We start from the raw sequence: 20098 nt of genomic DNA on the forward strand, positions 1-20098 counted from the left end.
AAGTTCCTTATAGCTCATGTTGCTACTTATTCCAGGACGTGGGATCATCGCTTGAAATATGTGTGCATTTTGTCTTGGAATGACATGGTTTACTCTTCCCGAGAAGTAGAGGTTTTGGTCAAATTTAAAAGCTTCTATGGATAATTCCATTTAAGTAAATATTGACACAATCAGAAGGTATTGATGTGCTACTGGAGGAATTCAACACATAAGCATTATTATTATCATGTCATACACTAGACTGACAAATCTATCTAATGGAAATTGTTGAAGTCCAAAGTTAGGTCCATGATTTCTCGTCAAAAAATGTGTGCCTTATTATATCTCTACCATTTCTGATGCATTTCGGCGGACAAAATGAAATGAAGCATACAGCAGAGGTTCTTATATAATTAGCACCCCTCCTGCTTGTGGGAGAGACGCCATCCAAAACTCAGCCGAAAATCACTCTCTTTGAGTGGCAATGGCATATTTTCTGGACACCTTTGGGCGTAATTTCTTCTGACAAAGATAAGGTCTGCCGCTTCTTTCTCCTACTCCTGTCAGCAGATTGTTAAGGAGGTAGGGCCTGACAGGAGAATGTATGACGTTACTATGACATACATTACCACGCAGTGGGTTACAACGCGGACGTTACATCGTACGCGTTGTTACCACGCATGGCTTTGCATCGCAATTCGTTTTTACGACTTGCACTAGATGGTGCGCTGGACTTAGGAATAGTATAAATTACTATTCCTACTCCAGTTAGCGCAACAGTAGGGAATGTGTTGGATTTAAAATCCAACACATTCCTTGGTGTTGAGCACCATCTAGGGCAAGTCGATTCTCATCTAGCGCAAGTCGTAGAAACAACTTGCGATGTAATGCCATGCATTGTAACAATGCAGACGATGTAATGTCCGCGTTGTTACCTACCCGCGTGGTATTGAGCACGTTATAAACGCTGTTTCCCCTGACAGGACGTAGGGCCTGTCCAGAGGTAGGGCTGACTGGAGGTAGGGCCTGGCGGGAGGTAGGGCCTGATGGGAGGTAGGGTCTGATGGGAGGTAGGGCCTGACTGGAGGTAGGGCCTGACTGGAGGTAGAGCCTGACAGGAGGTATGGCCTGACTAAAGGTAGGGCTGACTGGAGGTGGGGCCTGACTGGAGGTAGGGCTGACTGGAGGTGGGGCCTGACTGGAGGTAGGGACTAACTGGAGGTAGAGCTGATTGGAGGTGGGGCCTGACTGGAGGTAGGGCCTGACTGGAGGTAGAGCCTGACTGGAGGTAGGGCCTGACTGGAGGTAGGGCCTGACAGGAGGTATGGCCTGACTGCAGGTAGTACTGACTGGAGGTGGGGCCTGACTGGAGGTAGGGCCTGACTGGAGGTAGGGCCTGACAGGAGGTGGGGCCTGACTGGAGGTAGGGCCTGACTGGAGGTAGGGCCTGACTGGAGGTAGGGCTGACTGAAGGTTGGGCCTGACTGGAGGTAGGGCTGACTGGAGGTAGGGCTGACTGGAGGTGGGGCCTGACTGGAGGTAGGGCCTGATTGGAGGTAGGGCCTGACTGAAGGTAGGGCCTGCTTGGAGGTGGGACCTAACTGGAGGTAGGGCCTGACTGGAGGTAGGGCCTGACAGGAGATATGGCCTGACTGGAGGTAGGGCTGACTGAAGGTGGGGCCTGACTGGAGGTATGGCCTGACTGGAGGTAGGGCCTGACTGAAGGTAGGGCCTGCTTGGAGGTGGGACCTAACTGGAGGTAGGGCCTGGCTGGAGGTAGGGCCTGACTGGAGGTAGGGCCTGACTGAAGGTGGGGTCTGACTGGAGGTAGAGCCTGACAGGAGGTGGGGCCTGACAGCAGGCAGGTCTAGGAGAGCTCAGGCAATTCTCTCCTAGTTGTAGGTGTCAACCATGATGCTGTTTCCTGAGGCGACCTTGGTCTAGCCTTCTCTGTCATGGCGGCCTCCTCTGCCCTCGATGGTCATGTCAGTAGTTGCCTGCCACTGAGGCCATAGCCTCATTCACCATCCACAAGCAGGGCTCTTAGACCTCACAGATATTGGCGAGTGCGCAGTGGTGAGGGGGTTGGAATGTGATGTAGCTTGCACGGCAGCAGACAGTCCTAACACTCAGGGTATTTGCAAAGCGAGATAAAACAGTAGCCTACAATTTGGAAATGGTAATTCTGACAGTGCTAGGGAACAAGCATACTCCATTGCAAAAGGCTTTTTTAGCGCCCTGAATGCACCAGTAATTTGGGAATACATCCCCATTGCCAACTTCTTTCTCCTACTCCTGGCAGCAGATTGTTAAGGAGGTAGGGCAGGAGTGAGATTCAAATTGAGAAAACCCAGAACCTTTAGTGGACAAAACACTGGATCCCAGAAAAAAACTTTAGTGGAAGTAAATCAGCCAATAATTCAGGAGCGGGATATGAACTGTAGAATAACAGTAGGTCCTGGACCAGGTATCTGATTCCAAGCAGAAACTGCTGGACATAAATAAGGTTGGAATTCCAAGAGCAAGCAACAAGCTAGCAACTCCTAGGGTCATAACCTAGAAGCAGAGAGATAGAAAGAACTAAGCGGCTACAGGCGTGTGAAAATCATATAAGAAAGTATTCTTTTTAGCTACTCTCCAAAAGGCAAACGCTTGGAGTGGATTAAAAGACATTTCTAGAAGGTTCTACATGTTAAATCAGACTATTAATATTCTTCCTCTTAATTTTGATTTGAAGGACACAAGGTGTGGAAAAGGCGAATGGGACGCAGAGAAATGCACAGACGTTGTGCACCTTTTCCCATGTGTTTGGGGCACGGCTCACGGATTAACCGCTGAAGCTTTACAGCCTCTGGTTAGATTCCTAGTGGATGAGTTAATTAGCAACATTTGCCAATTTAACTTTTCAGGTGGGGCATAGCCGTGGGAGGTCAGAGACACTGGAACATAGCTGGATGCTGTTACACTGCACTCACGATACACTGTCTTAGTTTACAAGTTGATTAATAGACGAACAGAGATATATATGGAATAAAGTACCCCCTGCCATACATTATAGGAATATTGCAAGTCACTTCAGCGGGTCATGACCATATAGCGGAAGAAGAACGCCGAGTTCCTTTATATTGTCATGGAATTCAGAGGAGACTTGCAATATCCTTATAATGTATGGACATAATACTTTATTCCTTATAATACATGGTCACACTTTCACCTTTCCCACAAACCACTTAAATCATTGATGTGTTGTTCCTTCATTTGCTAGAAATAGCATGTTTGTAAATATGAAGAATAAAAGTACAATTTCTAATGCAAAAGTAAATACACCAAAAAACAGCTAGATATTTGTAGCAAAGAAGTTATTAGATTCAGTTTATCAGAGGTTAGATTTAAAAATAACAAATAAAAAATAGGCAGCTCATAATGTGTAGAAACATGCAGTAAGATCCTATATTTTCTGTAATTACCTAAAGCATGGAAACATTTACATGGTGACATAAATATATCCTTCCTGGTTATCACTGATCAACTAGAACTACCGAGCAGCAAAAGATAATGCCACATTTCTTTATGTTTTCTTTTTTTTTAAACTGCAGTTTTAATCATAGTCTTGGCTGCTAGCTCTGGAAGCAGGCTTTGTGATGTCAGAACTGAATTGTAATAGTTTACTACAGTTGAGCAGCTCTATTTTTTTTTTTATTACAGGCGAGTAGTTGTGTAACAAATTACATGCAATAAAGAAATTAGGGACAGGGTTTTATACAGGGATTGCAGTACCCCATGTATTATAAAAGCAATATACTTTTTTTTAGCTCTCTGAAAGGGGAAACGATTCCTCACATTAAAATAAACATGTGTATAGTGCAAACAGAAATAGCAGAAATGGTTGAAAATGTGATTCATCCTATGGTTGGGATAGGCAAAGCTCATAAAGTCTTCTCAATGCATAGTGTACTGTAGATATAGGTGAAAAATTATACTATTCACAATGATAGTACATATACACACAACACAAACTATATTGATACACATATAATTACTACCCAGCTCATGGTACTCATTTTATCTATTTATAAAATGGGTGAGGTCAAAGTTAATTTCCACCAGAACACCCTCAGCAATAATAAAACATACCCTGAAATGCCCTGTTCCAACTATCATGGTTGATAATTGCATCAAAATTTTACTAACCCTCTTAATGTCACTGAATTATCTATCATCTTATCACCCTCAGTAGAATAAAATCTTGAGCCAGCCCTTGTAGATATACGAAAATATGTCCTGGGCATGAATACACATTGTATTATAGTGACTCCTTAGTCATATATTCCTTTGAGGCCCTCCAGCTCACTTTAGGCTACACCCCAATACATATTTAATTGTCACACTTTTGGGCCCCCTGTCGGTTTACATGGCACTTACAGTTCTGCTCCAGGCTGCAGAGAGCTGGTGCCCCCTGGGATGCAACCACGAGCCGGAGACAGAGGCGGGTTAAGGCAAAGTTGGCAATTGCCTAGGGCCTCCACCTTTCAAGGGCACCTCTGGGAAAGTGAATGGGGCAGTCACAGACAAATGTATGCTTAACAAACACACTCTTTTTTAAATGTATTAGCGGGGTGTGCACCGCCACAGAAGCTTTATAATCATGTCTGGCCGAGCCAGCATTAACCCTGGCACTGTCTGAGGTAGTTAGTGAAAGTTGACTTAAAAAAAAAAGAATATGTCTTTCTCACCACACTTCTTCTCACTCATAACTCTCTTTCTACCTCCCTCTCTCACCACTTAGCCCACCATTTCTATGTTCCTCCTCCTCTCACCATCAACTCTCTCTGCCTCCCTTATGTCTGTCTCTCCGCTGTCTCTCATTACAACTCACTTGCCTTTCCTCCCACTACCTCACTTCTCCTGCTTCCATTCTCTGTGGCTCTGTCTCGTGCTCTTCTCTAGTACTGTACATGATTGGTGTTACCAACCTTCTCAGCAATACGTTTATCAGCCTTAGAAGGATGAAAGGCTGAACTAGACACAATCAGATGGAGCTTGTGACCTTTTGGATGTTTGTAGACCAGGGCAGTGACAATATTAACTCACTCGGCTGTTCTACCATCTGTATCTGTGGCAGGTGGTTCATTTGGTTAAGTGTCTGCTGCAGTGACTCAGCAGTCCTCAGGTTTGCATGTTGGTAACATAGCTCACATGGTTAATGCACTTACAGAGACTTGTCTGAAATCGCTGTCCTCTGAGTCTATCCTCCTCTCTCTGCCTTCGCTTTCTCTTTACCTCTCCCCTCTCTCTGCAAATCAACGCCCTTTGCACATCTCCATGAATCGCACTTCCATCCACATCACTTCTCTTTCCCCCTCACCCTTTTTTCACCTCATCTCTCTATGGCTCCTTGTTACTGAACTTCTCTCTACCGCGCACCTTTAATTTCTGTGCCTCTAATCTATTTCTAAACCGTCTCTCTCTACCCCCACCCCCATTAGGGTGACCAACTGGCATTGGTGCAAATTCAGGACGGTGAGTGTAAAAATTCAGGACAAAGGGTCAAAATTCAGGACACAAATTCAGGACAGGAGGTCAAAATTCAGGACAAAACTTCAGGACAATATGTACGTTTTACAGACACATCAGAGGTCGCGCAATAGTATATAAGTAAGCCCAGCCATTTCCAAACATATTCAACCGTTTGCAAACCTATCCATCATGTATCCTTCCTGTACACTTATCCATCCACTCTTTATCCCATCCATCCATTCACTCATCCATTCAGCCATTTACCCTTTCACCAATCCAGCCATCCTTTCACTTACTAATCCTTCCACCCATCCACTATTTTAGTCATCCATCCATCCTCCCTTTCTCTCTCCATCGACCCTTTCACTTAGCCATCCTTCCTTCCATCCATCCATCCACCCGCCCATCCATCCATCCATCCACTCATCCAGTCATGAATCCATCCATTGATCCTATCACTCATCCATCTATCATTTCACTCCTTCACACATCTATTCATCCTTTTGTCCATCTACCCTCCCTTTCACTCACTCATCCATCCTTACATCCACCCTTTCACTCATACGTCCATTCATTCACCCTTGCACTTATCAATCCATCAATCCATCCATCATTTCACTCATCCACCTACCCACCCATCATCCACCCAACCATCCACCCACCCACCATCCACCCACCCACTCATCCATCCTTTCACCCACCCACCATCCAATCCACTGATCCATCCTTTCACCCACCCACTATCCACCCACCCACTCATCCATCCATTCATCCTTTCACCCACCCACTCATCCATCCATCCATCCTTTCACCCACCCACTCATCATCCATCCATCCTTTCACCCACCCACTCATCATCCATCCATCCTTTCACCCACCGACTCTCCATCCATCCATCCTTTCACCCACCCATCATCCATTCATCCATCCGTCCTTCCCCTCATCATCCATCCTTCACCTCATCATCCATCCATCCTTTTCCCTCATCATCCAACCATCCATCCTTCTACCCTTCTACCCACCCACTCATTATCCATCCATCCTTCCCCTCATCATCCATCCATCCTTCCCCTCATCATCCATCCGTCCTTTTACCCCCCCTCATCATCCATCCATTCCCTAATCATCCATCCATCCATCCTTTCACGCACCCCCTCATCATCCATCCATCCATCCTTTCACGCACCCCCTCATCATCCATCCATCCACCCTTCCCCTCATCATCCATCCACCCTTCCCCTCATCATCCATCCTTCCCCTCATCATCCATCCATCCATCCATCCTTTCACCCACCCATCCATCCATCCTTCCCCTCTATCCATCCCCTCCTCCATCCATCCATCCCCTCATCCATCCATCCCCTCATCCATCCATCCCCTCATCCATCCCCTCATCCATCCATCCATCCCCTCACCCATCCATCCTTCCCCTCATCCATCCATCCCCTCATTCATCCATCCTTCCCCTCATCCATCCATCCTTCCCCTCATCCATCCATCCTTCCCCTCATCCATCCGTCCTTCCCCTCATCCATCCGTCCTTCCCCTCATCCATCCATCCTTCCCCTCATCCATCCTTCCTTCCCCTCATCCATCCTTCCTTTCATCCATCATCCATCCATCCTTCCCCTCACGCATCCACCCATCCCACCCATTTATCCTTCCCCTTATCCATCCATCCATCTTCTGATCCATCCATCCTTCCCCTCCATCCATCCACTCCATCCATCCATCCATCCTTCCCCTCATCCATCCATCCTTCCCCTCCATCCATCCATCCTTCCCCTCCATCCATCCTTCTCCTCATCCATCATCCTTCCCCTCATCCATCTATCCCCTCATCCTTCATCCAGCTACCCTTCCACCCATACATCCAGCCATTTACATTTTCTCTCCATCCTTCCCCTCACTCATCAATCCATCCATCCTCTCTCATTAGCCATTTATTCAATCTTTCATTCATCCATTCACCCTTTCACTAATTCATCCAGCCATTCACCCATCCCTTCACTTACTTACTCGCCGACCTTTCCATATTAATTTTGAGCTGAGCCCTTTTGAGAAGAGGCCCATCAAGAACTTCACCCTCGCTGCAGGGGCCGTTCCAGGACTGGGACAGAAGCCACCCAGGGAGGAGACAGGATCCACCACAGGGGGGGGAAATAGCCACCACAGGTGGGGGTGGACTGGAGCCACAAAATGGGGGAACAGGAGCCATCCCAGGAGTGGGGTGGACTGGAGCCACCACATGGGGGGACAGGTGCCATCACTGAGGGGAGGGCAGGAGCCATCACAGGAGAGGGAACACAGGGGTGGGCATGCAGTATTTTAGTATCATCTTGGGCTCCTCTCCTGCACAAGACAACGAGAAGACAGGCTCTCTGTCCAAAATGCCATCCCCCACTGTGATGTACTGTACTTACAGGAGATACTCTAAGAGAACTGATTGAACTGATTGTCCTCCATACTTTGTTAATCAGTGTGGGTGCGATTGTGCCATTTCTTTATTTTCTTACATTATAGACTGCATGTTTGAAGAACCGAGGTTTACTTACAATTTAGTGACAGTAATTAAGCTCTGTGAAGAGAACCACGTGCTGCCTTGGTGTAATCAGGGGTGTAATCTGGCCGAGTCTCGGATGTTTGGGGCCCTGGGTAGAAATGGAATGTGTGATCCCCCCTCTAAATAGCAGACACATGACACATTCAGGGCTGTTTGCATGTGAATAGATGTCGCTGCTCCTGAACCGGCAGCCCCTCCCTCTCGGTCACCTTCGAGCACCTCTTAACAGGTCATCAAGGGCTGGAGGTGTGAGGGTTGCCATCCCGCTGTGCCTCTCCAATGCTGCGGGGCATCTGAGGAGCTTTGGTGCAGCATCGGAGTGAAGAAAAGAGGTGGGGGCAAGCTGTGCCGGCTTTAGGGTGGAGCAACCGGTGCCCTGTTAAAATGACGAACAAATGGCGTCCGTTAAAGATTCCTTCACGGACAACGGACAGACGGCCGAAATTACGGACTGTCCGTGAAATTTACGGACGGTTGGTCACCCTAACCCCCATCTCTCTCTCTACATAACCTATCGTTTTACCTCACCATGTGTTCTCGGCCTCACCCCTCCACATCCACTGTCTCTTTCTGCCTATGTTGCTCCTATCTCTCTTCTCTGACTAACATACTCCTTCCTTTCTGCATTTTACCTTTACCTCTTTTTCTCTTATTACCTCCTTTATCTCTCTCATATTTCACTGTGCCTCCTTCTGTTTATTAAGCTCATCCTCTACCTTGTCTCTCTACATATCCCTCCCTTTATACATCAGCTGTCTCTCTCTCTCTCTCTCTCTCTTTCTCTCTCTCTCTCTCTCTCTCTCTCTCTCTCTCTCTCACTCACACTGCTTCACTCTCTCTCACTCTGTATCTGCCTCACCTTTCTCTAGCTCACCTCTATGCTTCTCTTTTTGCCATCACCAGCTTCTTTTTTCCTTTTGCCCTGCCTCACTACACTTTATACCTGACTGTCTTTGCCCCTTTATACCTCACCACTCTATTGCTGGCATCTCTCTATACTTCTTACACTCTCTGATCTCTCTAGCTGTATATCTCTACCTCTCACTAACACACCTTTCTTTCTACCTTATCTCTCTCTACGCGTCACCCCTCTGTGCACCCCATCCCTTGCGCTCTTCCTATATTTTCTCCTCCCTGCCTCCAAATTTCTCCAACTCACTCTAAAACCCTACCTTTCGCTCTACTTCTCTGGTACTACCTACCTCTTGTCTCTGAGCCAGGGGCGTAGCTAGACCCTTTGACGTCCGTGGCGGATTGGGGCCGCAGGTGAAGTGGGTTGGGGCGGTCCCTGCGTTTGCCGCCCCGCGACAGCCTCAGGTAAGGGCGGGGGAAAGTAGGGGTGTCCACCGCCCGTGGCAGACCCTCCCACCCATCTCCCATTGCTATGCCACGGTGTCTTTGTTATTTACTTCCTGTCTCCGTAACCGTTCTCTCTTGGCCTTGGTTGTCGCCTCATCTCCCCCTCTCTCCATGAGCTGGAGAGGTAGCAGATATCTATCTTCTGCAGTCATCTTCCAGTCTAACCTCTGCTTGGCTCCCTCTTTCTCCGCAGATAAGAAGCCGGGCTTCCCCTTTGAAGCCATCATCGCCGCTGTGGTGGTCGTGGTGCTGACCATTGCCTTTGGGATATTCGCACGGAGAGAGAAAATATTTAAAGTAAGTTAAAAAAAAAGCAATGAGTTTGGGATACAGTACGCCTCGTCAATGATCAATAAGGTATCAAACTAGCGTGAGGGAGGGGGTATGGGGGCAAAGGAGAAAGCAGAGAAGCCCCCTGGGGCAGTTGAGGGTGGGGTGTGGAACAAAGCCCCACGGGGAACCAGGGACAAGTTCAGAAAACAATTGGAGCGAGGCTTAAGCAGGGGGGAAAGAGTCAGATAAAAGGTGTAAAGGGTTTGCAAAGAGGGTACACAACAGTTGCTGTCATCAGCCTCCCCAGTGGTCTAGAGAGGAGCCAGATGTGACCCTCACCCAGTAACTATACTCCTTCAATCAATCAATCAATCAATTAATCATAATACTTGTATAGCGCGCTACTCACCCGGAAGGGTCTCAAGGCGCTTGGGGGAGGGGGTCCGCTACTGCTCGAACAGCCAGGTCTTGAGTTGTCTCCTGAAGGCGAGGTGGTCCTGGGTCAGCCGAAGGTGGATGGGTAGGGAGTTCCATGTCTTGGCTGCCAGGTAGGAGAAGGGCGAGGCTAGTAGATTGTAGCTGGCGGATGGGCGTGTAGAAGGTCAGGCGGTCGTTGAGGTACTTGGGGCCCAGGTCGTGGAGAGACTTGTGTGCGTGGGTGAGGAGCCTGAACTGTGATCCTCTTGTTGACGGGGAGCCAGTGCAGGTCCCTCAGGTCACTGGAGATGTGGCTGCGTCGGGGGATGTCCAGGATGAGTCGGGCGGAGGCGTTCTGGATTCGTTGGAGTCTTTTCTGTAGCTTGGCTGTGGTCCCGGCGTAGAGGGTGTTTCCGTAGTCCAGACGGCTGGTGACGAGGGCCTGGGTGACCGTCTTCCTGGTTTCGGTCGGGATCCATCGGAAGATCTTGCGAAGCATGCGAAGGTTGTGAAAGCATGATGAGGAGACGGCGTTGACTTGTCTGGTCATCGAGATGGAGGAGTCCAGGATGAAGCCCAGGTTGCGTGCGTGGTCTGTTGGCTTGGGAGCGGTGCCCAGGGCTGGGGGCCACCAGGAGTCGTCCCATGCAGAGGGCGATGGTCCCAGGATGAGGACTTCCATCTTGTCTGAGTTCAGTTTCAGACGGCTGTTCTTCATCCATTCGGCGACGTCTTTCATGCGTGTAGGCTGGTTCTGGCTGTGTTGGGGTCTCTGGTGAGGGAGAGGATCAGCTGGGTGTCGTCGGCGTAAGAGATGATGTTGAGGTTGTGTTGGCGTGCGATGGCAGCAAGGGGTCTCCTGTAGACGTTGAAGAGGGTGGGGCTGAGTGACGATCCTTGCGGGACGCCGCAGATGACTTCGGCGGCCTCGGAACGAAACGGGGGGAGGCGGGCTCTCTGTGTTCTTCCGGCGAGGAACGAGATGATCCACTCCAGTGCCTTCTCTTGGATGCCGGTGTTGCTGAGGCGTTGGATTAGGGTGTGGTGGCAGACAGTGTTGAATGCTGCAGAGAGGTCCAGGAGGATGAGTGCCGCTGTTTCGCCGTTGTCGAGCAGGGCTCGGATGTCGTCGGTGGCTGCGATGAGGGCGGTCTCAGTGCTGTGGTTAGCTCTGAAACCGGATTGCGAGGGGTCGAGGGAGCCGTTCGTCTCGAGGAAGGCGGCAAGCTGTCTGTTGACGATCTTCTCGATGACTTTGGCAGGAAAAGGAAGGAGCGAGATGGGGCGGAAGTTTTTGAGGTCGGTGGGGTCCGCAGTAGGTTTCTTCAGTAGTGCGCTGAGCTCGGCATGCTTCCAGCTCTCTGGGAAGTTGGCGGTGTTGAAGGAGGTGTTGATGACGTCTCGGAGTTGGGGTGCGATGGTGGAGTCAGCCTTGTTGAAGACGTGGTGGGGGCATGGGTCGGTTGGAGATCCGGAGTGGATGGTGTTCATCGTGTGCGCTGTGTCTTCGGTGGTTACCGTGGTCCAGGTGTGGAGGGTGGCGGTGGGGTGCGTTGGTTCGACGGTTGGGTGCGTGGATGGTCCTTGCAGCTACTCCCCCTCTCCTCCTTTCACTCTACAGAGGCAGCCTCCCACAGTGTATAGGTTTTTCCAAGCTTCACTCTTTTCCACGGCGCTTCTGTGGTCTCAGTGCCAAACCCACACTGCCCTCTTATGTAATGGCCCTCTCTGTGGTGCAAAATGCGCCTGCCCTGCCCTTCTGCGCGGGGAAAAAGTGCAGATACTTTTCTGGGTTCAAAAACACCCATGCATAGCAAAGTATATGTTATGTCCTATATCGCCACAAGCCAAGGCCTGCCGCTGACAGGCACATAGCTCCTGAGATGCCTTCCTCCTCTGCTCTGGTATGGCCAAGACCCAGAGCCCTTGAGTCTGAGTCCGTGGGGGCAGTGGAGGGGGCAGGCAACACCTCGCAGCACCATTGAGGGATTTACCAATCAATAAAGATTGCTTTTTTTTTATTGTTAATAAACTTTGTCCTGGCTGAGATGAATGCAACCTCTCCACGAGTCGCCCTTTTGTTTTACTCAGTGAGAAGCTGGAAGTGCAAGAAGTATGCAGAGGCGAGGGTCCTGTCTTCTCTGCTTCCTAAGATCTAATCTTCAACTAAGTGAAAAGGCATGGCCAGCCTTCAACTGGCTTTGGGCTGCTTCTGCGCCCGCCCAGAGTGGGGGGTGTTGAGCAGTTCTGGCTGGACTGCTCCAGTAGGAGAAAGTCCAAACTGATTAGCATTTTTTAGTCCCTCTCTGCAAGGGCACAGTGAGCAAAAGAAGTAACAAGCATTTGCAATGCTATATTTCTCGCATTTACGTGTGTTTGAGCTATTGACATTGCAAATAACAATGCCTTTTATTTTTGTTTTCATATTTAAAACATAAATAAAAGGCATTGTAATTTACAATGCCAATTGCTTAAACTTACGTAAATGCGAGACCTATTGCATTGCAAATGCTTTTTTTGCTTGGTGCCCTTTTTCTGTTCACAGGAGCATTACCTCTTGACACAAGTACTTTGAACCAGATATAAAAGAATTATAATCACTGGAATAACAGAAACTAAATCAAGAAGCTGGCCCTGGACATTACCTGGTCGTTAAGACAGAGGAGAGAGGGGGAGTGGGAAGGGAGAGGGAGTTATTTGTGTCTAGGACGCATATAGAAGACAAAGAACTGAATGTGACAAACAATATGACAATAGAGTCTACTTTTCAGATGTATAATTCCTCATTAATTCATTCAAATGTAAGTATTTCCTGGACGGTGAAATGGTGAAACAAATAGCATGAGGTCACAATGTAAGATTTCTTTCGGTGGAACCAAGGCCCACCCTATATGTCTTTTAAAGCATTAGTAGAGACACGTTACAGGAAGCAGCGTTTTCAAGGACGATCTAAAAGTATGGTGAAGGGCTCATCTCTCGTTTATGTCCGAATTACGGCTTTGGTTTTTTTTTCGGACCACCACAATAGTCACCCAGTAAGGCGCTCTGGATTATCCACACTTAAATGTGAACAGTTCCGCCAGTCCAGGGTTTTCTTTTTTAAATTTTGGCACTTTTACTCACGAATTTCTAACAGGTTACAAAGGACCACATGCAAGTCGCATATTGTAAAAGTAAAAAAAAAAAGCCCGTACAGTATGTCCAGCATGAGAAGTGAGTTGATGAAGACACTTGTTATAACATTTATATGCGAGAGCCACAAGAGTGGGCGAAGGGGGCATACAGTTGCTGAAGAAGGTCACATGGGTGAGTTCACTCAGGTTAAGAGTGGCAGAAAATGAAATGGGCAAGACACACATTGTGGGTGACCTGCTGAAAATATCCCTATATCTGTTCTCTTATACCATGCCTGTGTTCTTTTTCTTATTATTATTGGGGGTGGGGAGGGGAGTTATACAGTGCGAACTAGACCCGAAGGAATCAGAGCACTTCACATGGGAACCAGTAAATGGCCCACTTGCTATTGACATCAGAATACGTTGAATTGTCACACAATCCAGTAATTTCCTGGTTGAGTACAGTAGCTCCCCCACCTTGTAATTCCCCGTTGGTCATGTCTGTGGGAAGGGGTTCAAGTAAACACTGCTATGCAGCCTGAACGTCCCAGGTTCCTCAAACACTGCCCTGGGGCAGACTGGGACTGTCTTGTCCTGCTTTTTACTTCCCCAAAGAGCGCCCTCATTCCCTAACTAGCCCAGTGCAAGTCACTTAGCGTGTGCACAAGATGCCTCTCTGTGCAAAGAGTGTAGTTCGGGGTAATGTGCTATTTAAAATCAAGGCGTTTGCCAATCATTCGACAAATGGTGGAAACTGCGGATGCGCAGGATGGACGTCAAGTCAACTTAGGCTGCGGTGCAAGCTGCCTCATGACAAACTCTATCTTAAGTTGTGTGAAACACATGACTCTAGGCGGCTGGTTACTTCCCTGCCCAACATCTGGCTCTGCTCCAGGAACCCTCTCCAATGACAGACTAGTCAAACACCTGCCCGCAAAAAAGCCATGGCTTTGCAGAGGGGTTTTCCGGGAACGGCAGCGGAGAGGGGAAGCTCCGAAGGAGCGGTGGTGAGCCGAGTCACAGCAGCCCCTCTACTAACGTGAGAAAGGCAGACCCGGCAATACGTAAAAGCAAGGAAGGGAAATGAAACATAGTCCATATTTAAACGCACATCCCTCTTGTCATTTTTTTTTAAATGCAGGTGGGCGGTCGGTTGGAAGGGGAGGAGATAGAAATAGAACAAGGGAGGTCGGCCGGGTTGGCGCAGGGTGCATGCGCGTGCGCGCATGGCAGCATTCTATCACTTTGAAAGCACGCACAAGATGGCGGTGGACTGTCCACTGTCCTTACATGCACGCGCATGCTGTTAGGTTTGTACAAATAGTGAGAGCAGCAATCTTTGTCCATCCCTACGCATGCATGTAAGCTTTGGCAGAATCGATTGCAAAAAGGTCCTCTCTGATGAGAGCAGCCCATGCGCTGCTTTCACAAGGCGAGACCTAAAAAACAATTAATTGGAATGCGAACCCAGTGTAATGCCTGTGGCTCAGATATAAGCAAGCAATCCATTCTAAACCCTCTTGTTTTGCAAAACATACATTCCGTATCAGCCCAGGGCTTTTGAGTGACATTTGGGTGGCCTGGAATTTCCTGGAGCTTGTCTGCTTTAATCAGGCGGCTGCCTGGAACTTTGAATTACTGTATGAATGAATGGTTGAACAGATGCGCATGGTATGGCTCTGTGAACTTCTTAACCTCAAGACACTCCCTGGCTGAGGAGTGGGTGCATGGAGATGTGAGATGAGGTGGAGTTTGAATGTATTCTCAATGTATGAAGAGGCTCTAAGAGGTCTCTTTATCTGGCAGTGGCCTCCTTTGCCTTATAGATGGGCTGAGAGTTGTCAGTGTAGTGACAAGTCCACTCATTCAAAGACTCCTATTTAGACATGGAGTGTCCTACGACGGCCCACAAGGGCCAAAGCCAGCATATCACTGACTGAGTGAATGATTACAATTTAGTGCCAGGGATTCTTTGTATGTACATTGATGTCATGTGAAAAATGTGTAACGGCCAAGTATGAGGCCTAATATTGAGCCTTGAGCTATCACGAGGTACTGGGTAATGTTAATGGTGGGTACTGGCATTTATCGCTCTTGTGTGGAATTCACTAGTATGGGTCCACTCCTTCTGGTAAGAAAATGACTCACTTAGGGCGCCTGACTCTCCATGGTTAACGAAGTTGAGCAATGGAAACTTATTCTGCACAATCCTGGTGGGTGACAGCCCCAGGAGCTGCATTTCCTTAATTATTTCTTTTTCATGTTTTACATAGCGCAAACTTGACCCGAGGGTATAGGAGCGCTGTACAGAATATGCATAACAACATTTACAGACAGACACAAAAAATATAATTATACAAAATTGAAAAACAACCAAGTTTAATTTTCTCTGCAAAAGAATGCAGTTCTGGAACAAGTCTCAGTTCAAAGCTGGAGGCTGCAGAAGGGTAAGGGAAACCACTGAAAATGAGTTTTCATGCATAGCACTGTTTCTGTGATCTGACACTAATAGGCAGGCACTAATACCGGGATCTGAAGTTCTTCAGATCCAAGGATCTGTCTGGGCTACAAACTACCCTCAGAATGATATATGGACAATCCCAACCTTTCTAAATTCAATACACCATGAGACCGGCAGTCCTGAGCATCCCGACAAGTTTCGTTCATCAAGCCACCTCAGCCACTAGTAAAGTTCCCTGCCACAAACAACCACTTCAGACAGTGGGCTTGAGGGGGAGGGGTAAGCTCACTTCTGACAGGAGGCTTTGAGGTCCCACAGAAGGGCATTCAAGCCAAGAGGGCAAACAGCTGGAGAGAAGTAACTAACCCAGATGGTGCACATGTAGTAAATAACACCAAACATTCAATATACAGTCAGATCCATTACATCTCCACGAAGCGTCTTAATTTACAAGTAGGTAAAATAGAGCAGTATAAATAAATATGAAAACAAAACCACAGTACATTCTAGCAAATTCTGGGGCTACGGTACAGTGCTCTGAAATCTGTAGCAATCATGTACTACATTTTGTATAGCAGTGGGCAGTAGGCATGTTATCTTAGTGGCCAAACTTCACAACTTATTGGTAGACTTTGTGGGTTCTCGGTTTTACCACAGTCTGCTTACCACAAGACAGCATTGCAGCAGAGGTGCCAGACAGAAATGATGACCCCTGCTGCACTTTCCTAGTGGCCCTTGGTGCAAAGGTGGGCAACTCAGTAGACTAGAGCCTATGCGAAGGATTTGTCAATATCCCCGGCCACCACCATCCAAACTAGAACAAAACTCCAAGTAAAGTCCAAAAAGTGCATAGAGTGCCAAAGGCAAGATTACACAAAAGACTTGATTGATGTACAGTAAACAGAGCTACTGAGGCTCAGACATTGTGTCACAGCACTTGGCACAGTCCCAGTGAGTAGCGCCTCGTGAGAGGCTAAACTGTGGTCAAATGTCTGCTAGGTGACTGGTATTATGTAGAAAGGCCATCCACGATGTCTTGTGTTGGCACTAGTTTTGCCGCATGAAGAGCGGTGGGGTGGTGGGTGGGGTGGGGGTCTGGCAAGTGGCAAGTCCCGCGACTGGTGCCTCTAGCACAGCCGCAGGTAGGAGCGGAGGGGCATTGCCGCCCGGGGCAGACCGGCCACTCAGCTCCCCCCCACCCCCAACCCCCCAACACCACTGGATAGTCACAGGTTTTTAGTTGGTAGGGGTACTTACTCATATAGGGAACTTTGCAAATTGCCGCATGAATAATTTTTGTAGCCATCCATGGACAGTTGTGAAATTACCAACTATTATCCACCTCCTTTACTATGGCTCTCATTAGCCAATACCTTTTTATTTTAGTAAAATTGTATGTACAATATATTTATAGGGGCTTTCATCCAGCTCTCTTCATCCACTGTTATTGTGTTATTCATACTATTTTTTATACAACATGGGACAATGGGTCCGTGCGCTTCAGTCATTGGCTAACTTCATTGTGATTGATGGCATTCTGCCCTTTCACTATGAGCACATCTACACACAAAGTAGTTCCTTTCACTGATAGGGATTATTTGACTATATGTGCTTTTTTGAGACCAAAACATATTTTGGCATTTAGCCGTTTCTTTTTTTGATGGAGGAGGCACCAGCAACTTCTCCAACAATAACGTTTTACAACTAAAACAAGCATTATTAAAGCCAAAAGGCTGGCAGTCACCACCAAACCGATTGGCTTTGGCAATGCTGATTAGCCCACCGTAGCCAGAATTGGTGCAGATTTGAAATATGATTCGCATCTGCGTTTTGAAGTCTTAAAAAAAACCCACCTCAAACAGTCCTATTTATTTATGAGATATCAGTGAGGCTAATGGTGGGATGCTTTAGTGTGGGCAAGCAGTCTTTAGGGGTGCAACAGCAATGTCAGCGGATAGCATGGGCGGGTTAAAATCCATCGCAAAAGTCCAGTTACAATGCATTCACTTTGGCGCAATATTTCATAAGGCCTGATTCCCAAAGGTAAACTTACACTTACTTATAATATTATGATAATTTTCTATTCACAAAGGGATTTCCGAGTACTATCTCTACCTGTGCGTAGTCTCCGCACAAAAAAAGATAGGTCTTTTTATGTGCTGAGACTCCGTACTCGTAAAGGTACTACTGGTAAATACCTTTGTGAATAGCAAACAATCATAAACTTACACAAAAGTGTAAGTTTACCTTTGTGACTCAGGACCATATAGTTCAATCAATTGCTTCATGAAAGGTTTGAGTTTTCGATGCAAAAAGTTGTTTAGTCATCCTGCGACAAGACAAGTGTTGCAAACGTTTAGCTGTATGTCTACGCCTTATGTGAGATTCAGTCACTGAAGCACATGTCTAAGCATCAAAGTTACAAGTTGTCGTTAATGCGTAAATGACATTTCGGACTTTAAATTTGTTTCTTCTGTTTTTTGTACAGTGCTTCAAAAAGCCAGTTTCAACAGCACTGTAAGTATGTCCTCTTCCAAACAAAATTCTACAGTATTCAAATCCATTTTCAGAACAGAGGGTACAAGCATGTCCATCCCATTAGCAAATTGCAGTCAGGTGGGTGTGTCAATACCGAAAACTAGGGGTTTGAAAGACTCTGGCTATCGGTTCATCAAACTTAAAGAAACGAGAGAGCCATTAGTATGATCTCAAGTATTTCCCACCACCCCTGCCAGAGGGGGCATTAAATGTTCTTTAATGCCCCGTCTGTCAGACATTCTTTAGAGGTCAGCATACAATACCCAATTCACCACTTGTGACACAGTGTGGTGTAACTCGGACAAAGGACGCCTTGGCCTGTGCGCATCACATGATGCAACAGACATAAAAGGGACTTATATTACTTCCGGTCTGTCTTATCCCATGGTGTAAAAGGTACAGGCGGAATCCTGGTCTACCAAGTCTGTCCCCCTCACAAAGTGTAACAGAGAAGGGATTTCCAGTCCATCCATCATGTCCTGTCCTGTCCTGTCACATGGTGTAAAAGACACTTGTCTATATAGTCTGCCCCATCACGTGGTGTAACAGGACACAGGTCTATCAAACCTGTTCCTCATCACATGGTTCATCAGAGACAGAGCACGTCTGGTTTGTGCAGTGCGTCTCCGATTGCATAGAGTTTCATCCTCAGGATACATCTGTGGTCCAGGGTCCATGAAGTCTAGTCTTAAACATCCAAACCCAGAGATGGGGGTTCCTATGAATATGTGTTCCCAATAGCCTCACTCCTTAATCTCACACCTGCACCAACCATTAATTACCACCATTGTTTCTTTAACAAAGATGAAGACGTATTTTTACTTGTAGCTTATGTTTTTTCCAGGTGATACCAGGACTGGCGGCCATCACGTCAATGTTGCTACCCTGGCCAGGCGAGACATGTGGCTGGTGTCTTTTCAGAACATATGACCATGTGAACTTTACTACATAGTTCATCCTACTGCTATTAAAGATTGTACTTCTACTAATGACTTATGATTTACTTAAGATAACTTGTGCCCAACAATGCTGAGCAAATTAGACTGTAGCCATAACTTCTACTCCAAACTTCAAGGAAAGGAAGAAACAATTACCTGAATCCAAACTATCTTGTTGATTTTGTTAATGTTATAACCAAAATTCCAATAGGTTTTACTCCAAGTTAGTGGGTTGGTCCGATTTAGCAGCTTTGAGGGTGGTGAAAGCTTCCTTACCCACTGACAGAGAATCCTTAACTGACAAGTTGCATTTCTTTGCTGCTAAGCAGTAGCGGCTGGTTTGTACAGAGGGTGGTTGGGCGGGAGCACAAAAAACAAAATTAGCTTACCTTCGTAGATCGACGTCCTCCTCCCACGGGTGTCGTTCAGGAAGCTCCCGATGCAGGAAAATGCACTACCCAATCCTGGCGCTGCTTTCATAGCATGCAATCAGCACCAGGATTGGATAGAGTAACCTCTCTCAACGCTCCTAAGAGTACTCGAGGCCTGCGCTTCCTCTAAGCCAGCTGTCTAAGACAGCTAGGTTAGAGAACTTTAAAATGCACGTCTGGCTGGCTGTCACAAGACGTTCAGCCAAACAGACATGCACATTTTAAAGCGCACAGCTTCCCGCTGCTGCCACTCAGCAGTGCTGGCTCTGCCCTGTCCTGTCCTGTCCTGGGTTGCTGAAAAATGAAAGGGTAATAAACAAAGTTTATTACCCTTTTATTTTTCAGTTTTGGGGCTTGCGGGGCGACGCTCCTCCGCTCAGTGCTAAGTCTATTTCCAAGACAGGTTTATCAAAAAAAAAACAACAGAGTATCACTTTGAGACACTTACTGTTGCACTGTGTAACATCAGGGTTTTGGTAGCACTAGAACCTCGGGGTCTGTCGCTG

General features: G+C 47.3%; 1 protein-coding gene across 3 annotated transcripts in view; it reads left to right on the forward strand.

Moving 5' to 3' along the window:
* Window positions 1-19372, forward strand: part of TMIGD1 (transmembrane and immunoglobulin domain containing 1) — a 51624-nt gene extending 32252 nt beyond the window's left edge. Inside the window, exons 5-7 of one of the 3 annotated variants that reach the window (XM_086955077.1) lie at window positions 9612-9715; window positions 18174-18202; window positions 19068-19372. In XM_086955077.1, the coding sequence (XP_086811203.1) occupies window positions 9612-9715; window positions 18174-18202; window positions 19068-19071 (137 nt within the window). In that variant the 3' untranslated portion in view covers window positions 19072-19372. Of the gene's footprint in view, window positions 1-9611; window positions 9716-18173; window positions 18207-19067 lie in introns of those variants that run through there. The other 2 variants (XM_086955079.1, XM_086955078.1) reach the window with 2 other exon arrangements.
* The last annotated feature ends 726 nt before the right edge of the window (window positions 19373-20098 follow it).

This window comes from Lissotriton vulgaris, chromosome 2_1, assembly GCF_964263255.1.
Source record: "Lissotriton vulgaris chromosome 2_1, aLisVul1.2, whole genome shotgun sequence".
NCBI lineage: Eukaryota > Metazoa > Chordata > Amphibia > Caudata > Salamandridae > Lissotriton > Lissotriton vulgaris.